Raw genomic sequence first — 6258 nt, forward strand, 5'->3', positions numbered from 1 at the left:
GCTATATACCATGGGGGTCAAACTCCAAGTTCATGTAGGACAACAGCGCAGCAGAGTTTAGTTCACACCCTGCTTTAACATTACCTGTAGATTTCTAACAAGCCTTAATTAGTTTGATCAGGTGTGTTCAATTAGAGTTACAGCTTAAAGTCCCAGTCACACTGCACTTTTCTTCCTCTAGACTTCCATTCATACGCATGTGAATGCTGCAGACCTGGAATGCTAGCTCATGCAAAAAATTTCACTGTTCGCAGCATTGGAAAGTTCAAACTTGGAGATCTCTGACCTGCGAAATCACATCATGTGATTGCTTGAGACCAATCAAAGATCAAAACATGACCTGTCTGAACAAAAATTTAAACTATGGACCAGTCGCTTGTTTTTTCAATCTTTAATTATTTTGTTTAATCCCACTTCTTTTTGCAGTGCCGTATGACAGAATTTTGCATGCTCAAACGTTAGTGTGACCGCAGCCTTACTGTGCAGACCTGTAATATGAAAGATGACATTTATATCTGCTGATTTCTTAATTTTGTTATACATTTTCTGTTGTATATTTGTTTGCTGCCAAAACAATAAAATACATTTGTCTAAATTTTTATGCCTTCTATTTTTAATAACAGGTAAGAATACTAATTAATCTTAGTAAGACTATGACATACTATTAATGTGTATGCAGTATAATGCTGTGAGTTGTAACACCACAGTACAGTAATTAACTGTACACAGTTTCCAGTTAGTTACCACTACTGCTCTATTACAGTAATTAACTGGCAACACTGTTGCCAGCTACTCACTGTAATGGTTCGGTTACAGTAAATAACTGGCAACACTGTTGCCAGCCACTCACTGTAATGGTTAAGTTACAGTAATTAAATGGCAACAGTGTTGCCAGTTACTTACTGTAACCAAACTTTTACAGTGAGTAACTGGCAACAGTGTTGCCAGTATTCTACTGTAAAAATGCCCGGTAAGGTCTAACAGTGTATAATAGAACGTTTTTACCATCTAAGCCTGTTGGCTAAAGTCAACCCCCACTTCTCCTATAAGGAAAACAACTGTAATCCATTCTTTTATTACTTTAAGATGTGACTACTGTAATAGTTTGTATGTTGAATTAGATCAATCATGTCTTCAGTGCTTATAGCTGGTCCAATATACAGCAGCTTGACTGCTAACTGGGACTAAAAAGTGAGCCTATTACTACTTCAGCCCTAGCTTTGCTTCTCTGGCTCCCTATCCATTTTTGAATTGGGTAAGAGGTTTTATTAATTGTTTTTACGATTTTACTTGGTTGTCAACACCTTATTTGACTGAGCTTTTACACCTTCAACAACCTGTTAGAGCACTGAGGTCATCAAATCTAAAGCTGCGGTCACACTGCACTTTTCTCCCCATAGACTTCCATTCATACGCACAGGAATGCGTCAGACCAGAAACGCAAGTTTGTGCGTCAAGTTTCACAGTTTACTGCATTGCAAAGTTCAAGCTTGGTGAACTCTGACCTGCGAAATCGCATCACTTGACTGCGTGAGACTAATCAAAGATCAAAACATGACCTCTCTGGACAGAAATTTTAAATATGGACCAATCGCTAGCCTTTTTTAAAATGTGTAATCCTCTTGTTTAATCCCGCCCCTTTTTGCAACGCTGTATGACAGTATTTTGCATGCTCAAACTCTAGTGTGACAGCTTAATTCAGGGGTGTCCAAGCTCTGTCCTGGAAGGGCACTGTCCTGAAAAGATTAGCTCCAACTCCAATCAAAACACCTGAGGAAGCTAATTAAGGTCTTACTAGTCATGCTAGACCAAAGGGTCACCAACCCAGTTCCTGGGGCCAAATATAAAATAACAATAACCGGACCATAATATCAGAGTTCAGTCTGAGCAGTTATACACAAATGCAGAAATTAATAAACTCATGAGTCACTAACATGGCATGTTTTCTTCAAATAGATGAGCCAGTGGACTCACCAGCAGCAGGAACAAATGGCTTGACATCATTTAAAGGTAAAGTTAAATTACACATTCCTTAATATTTTGCAGTTCTTGTCAAAAACATCCTGCTTGGTGTTAAAATGGCTTGTCCACACTATACTTCTTGATTTTTTTTTATTTTTTTTAACCTTGTGGCAATGCTTTATTAAATATTAATTGTTATACGGTCTACACAACCATAACAGCATTAATAATTATGGCATTATTTGCTCAGATTGTTTGCAATTCAGATATTATTTAATCCAGAGCTTACTTTCATGTTTCTTCCTCTCCAGGAATATGAATCATTTCTTAGCAACCATCACCATTCTGGAATGTCTGTTTGCACTGAGGCAGCTCAACAACATGTGCTTAACTCATAAAATTACATTAAATAACATTTTATGCACTTTTGTATAGGCTGAAAACTAGTTTACGGCTTGAAAACATTTGATTTGCTGTGACAAGTGATATTGTAAGTGATATGAACAAAACTGTACATAGCTAATCTGTTTATTACTTTACTACACCATATGAAACCAGAATTGTTTGTAAGACATGAATCAATGTGCTATTGATTTATGTCTTTATAAGACAAGTGCTATGGTAATTTATTGGCATGCTGAACAAAATGTTGGTTTTTCTATAGACTGTGTGAAAGTGACATGTAAATGTGAACTCTGCATATTTTTATTTCATTGTTTTCTCTCTCCGACGTATTGCTTTTTTTTTTTGTAAGGTTATGTTTTTAAATATGTGTGTTGTGACTTATATTTCCATTTATTTAACTTTACAGCTATAGTGTTATTCTGTATTTTCTATTAACAAATGCAATGTCAGCCATAATCAAGCAAAATCGTGTTTTGTTTATGTCTCATTGCTGATTTCCCATTGCTGAGAATGCATGTCTTATATAAAAGGAGATTGAGATTGTGTGTTTATAGTGCGTGTGTATATGCATATATATATATAATATGTAAAATATACATACATACAAATAAAATATACATACATACATACATACATACATACATACATACATACATACATACATGTATGCATGTACATACATACATGTATGCATATATATATATATGCATACACATATGTATGTATGTATGTATGTATGTATGTGTGTGTATGTACATATGTGTGTATGTATATGTATATGTGTATATGTGTGTGTATGTACATATGTATGTGTATGTATGTATGTATGTACATGCATGTATGTATGTATGTATGTACATGCATACATGTATGTATGTATGTATGTACATGTATGTATGTATGTACATGCATACATGTATGTGTATGTATGTATGTATGTATGTATGTATGTATGTATGTATGTATGTATGTATGTGTATGTATGTATGTGTATGTATGTATGTATGTATGTATGTATGTATGTATGTATGTATGTATATTTTCTGGCTCCTCTTTTCTGGATTGATCAGCCCCACAAGCTAAAAATCAGCACCACATGCTAAAAAATGGCGTCTGTCCTAATTTTGTTATACATACATACATACATACATACATACATACATACATACACACACACACACACACACATATATAATATATATATATATATATATATATATATATATATATATATATATATATATATATATATATATATATATATATTCATATATATATATATATATATATATATATATATATATATATATATATATATATATATATATATATATATATATTCATATATATATATATATATATATATATGTGTGTGTGTGTGTTACTGCTAGGTAAAATTTAATAGATTATGTATAGTTGATTTATTATGGATCCTGACACAGTTATATTAAAGCTAATGTAAATATTCTTAATTAAATATTATAATAATATATTATATCATATATTGACGACAATCTATTATAGTTGAAATCGAGCATCAGAGTTTAAAAAAAAAGATACAAATATTTATTTCAGAAACTGATGATTCTGTAGTTTTCAAACACAAAATAGAATGAGTATTGGGTGAAAATGTCTTGTAGTTGGCAGAGAAAAATGAACAGACTGGCTTATCATCAGATACAGAAATATAACAGTAACTGAAAACTTGAACCAGGTGAGATACAGCAGAACAGAGCAAACTGCTGCCATTTTTTCAACCCAAGCTCATTCTGGAAACGTAGCCCCGCGGACGTTTCTGGAGACAGCGATTTACGTGGCCGGAGGTACGTAAAGGCCGCGTTTGGTTTTTTTCGAGCGTACGCCGCGGGGCGGTGTGGTGCCGCTCCGCCCCTCCTCTTCGCGCTCGCCGGCCGACGGCTCGCCTCCGAGTGGAGGGCTTTCCCGACGCAATCAGTTTGTCCGCCTAGCTCACAGCATTGCGTCGGCGGAGCGGAGGTTCCGGAAATCAGGTGACACGAAAAGCGGAATCCGAAAAATGAGGGCGAGAACGCGGCGGGATCCGAAAACGTGGTTGAAGACGAGGGCTTTTGCTTTTTTTTTTTTTTTTTCTCGATCCGACGGCTTTTCGCGCAATAACGGCGCGGGCACGAACGCCGCGCGCTCCCGAGAGGCGCCCGCCCGAGATGCGAAAAAGCGCGCTGCAGCGGCCTCTTGCGGATCCACGAAAACAAAAAAACGCTCGAATACGTACCTCCCGGGACGTAAATCGCGGTCCGCAGAAACGTCCGCGGGGCTACGTTTCCACAATGAGCCCGGGTTGCATTTTTTCCCATCGCTAATATTATTGTTTTTTTGTACATTTGCTTGTACTTGTCTTTTTTTTTTTTTTGTCAAACATCTATATTTTACATTAAAATTGAATGTTGAATGTATGTTTCTTGTTTGTTCATATTTTACCACATTTTATTCACCACCTTCAATTAATAAAGACATTTCATGTTCTCAAGAGAGAGAGAAAGAACCATGAGCAAGATTGAACAGGGTTGGACGGGCCTCATAAATTAACTCCATCCAATTAAAGGCAAGAGCATACTATAATGATCCATGGCTCTTTCAATAAAGAGTCACTGTTTTTATTTTTTAAGGATTTTGGGTCCCTTGGACACACACCACATGTATATTAAGTGGCCGTTTAAAAAAAAAAAAGATGCATGCATGGCCAATGTTAATTTAAATTTATAACATTATCTCTATTGTCATTTCATTAGATCCTCATAAACCCCCTTCTGTCAGTAATCCATTACAAAATGTCCATTGATGTTTTGTTGACATTGCCAATGGACTGGGCCAGAAGAATTTGGTGTAGTGTTAGGACGTTTATGTTCTGCTTATGTCATGTGTCCCGACCCATGCTGTGTCTGAAATCCCCCATATACCCTTATTCACTGTTACATACAATCAACATAGTCCACTTGAAGGAGTGAATGTAAACAAGTGAGTGAATTGGAGCACTAAGTGCACCGCAATGAGTGCTGCATTTTGTGCTTTGCTGGTTAAAAATTAAGGTTAAATTTAGCCTATGATAGTTATTTAACACTTTGCAAGTTGTCTGTTAATAAAACAAAGTATTCTGCTGTAGATCCCATCTTGTGGTCAAATGCATAAATTAACCTGGCACACAAACTTTGGTTATTTTCTAGCTGTTGAGTGATTGACTGAGTGCACATTAGAATAGTCACTATGGTTTTGGGCACCACTAGAAGTAGCTGCTCTCTCAAATAGTGCTGTTTGAGGGTATATTGGCAGTTTAAGATACAGCCGCTTTATCAACTAACTTGCAATAGTCAAAGCTCTGAATCTAACAAGCCAATTTTGCCTGACAGTGTGTGGCTTCTGCATATTAAAGTTGTCTAAGTTTGCAACGTGACGATCAATAGGACAAATAGGATAAATCCGGGTTTTTATTATTTGCATATTACAAAATCCATGTGTTAACATCTTTTTCTGGCTCCTCTTTTCTGGATTTATCAGCCCCACAAGCTAAAAATCAGCACCACATGCTAAAAAATGGCGTCTGTCCTAATTTTGTTGAATGTACACTTGAGCCTTAAGTGGGGGACAACTGGTCTCTGTAGACTATAATGTTGAATAAGCTTGGTATAAAAAAAATGTATTTGAAAATATATTCTCTGACAAATTGGCAACCAGTGAGAAGCTCTAAGAATTAGGATATTGTGTTCATGTTTACGGCACTTTAAAAGAAGTCTAGCTGCTGCGTTCTGAACAAGCTGATGATGAGTGATTTAAGGCTTGGATATTCCACAATATAGAGCAGTGGTTCTCAAACTGTGGTACGTGTACCACCAGTGGTACGTGAGCTTCTTTCTAGTG

The 6258-nt window shown here is 36.1% G+C and overlaps 1 protein-coding gene across 1 annotated transcript in view; it reads left to right on the forward strand.

Moving 5' to 3' along the window:
* Positions 1-2912, forward strand: part of zmp:0000001139 — a 28963-nt gene extending 26051 nt beyond the window's left edge. The window contains exons 18-19 of the mRNA XM_087306518.1: positions 1957-2010; positions 2274-2912. Of these exons, the coding sequence (XP_087162644.1) occupies positions 1957-2010; positions 2274-2281 (62 nt within the window). The 3' untranslated portion in view covers positions 2282-2912. The remainder of the gene's footprint in view (positions 1-1956; positions 2011-2273) is intronic.
* The last annotated feature ends 3346 nt before the right edge of the window (positions 2913-6258 follow it).

Source organism: Danio rerio, chromosome 23 (assembly GCF_052040795.2).
Source record: "Danio rerio strain M-AB ecotype USA chromosome 23, GRCz13ab, whole genome shotgun sequence".
NCBI classification, from domain to species: domain Eukaryota; kingdom Metazoa; phylum Chordata; class Actinopteri; order Cypriniformes; family Danionidae; genus Danio; species Danio rerio.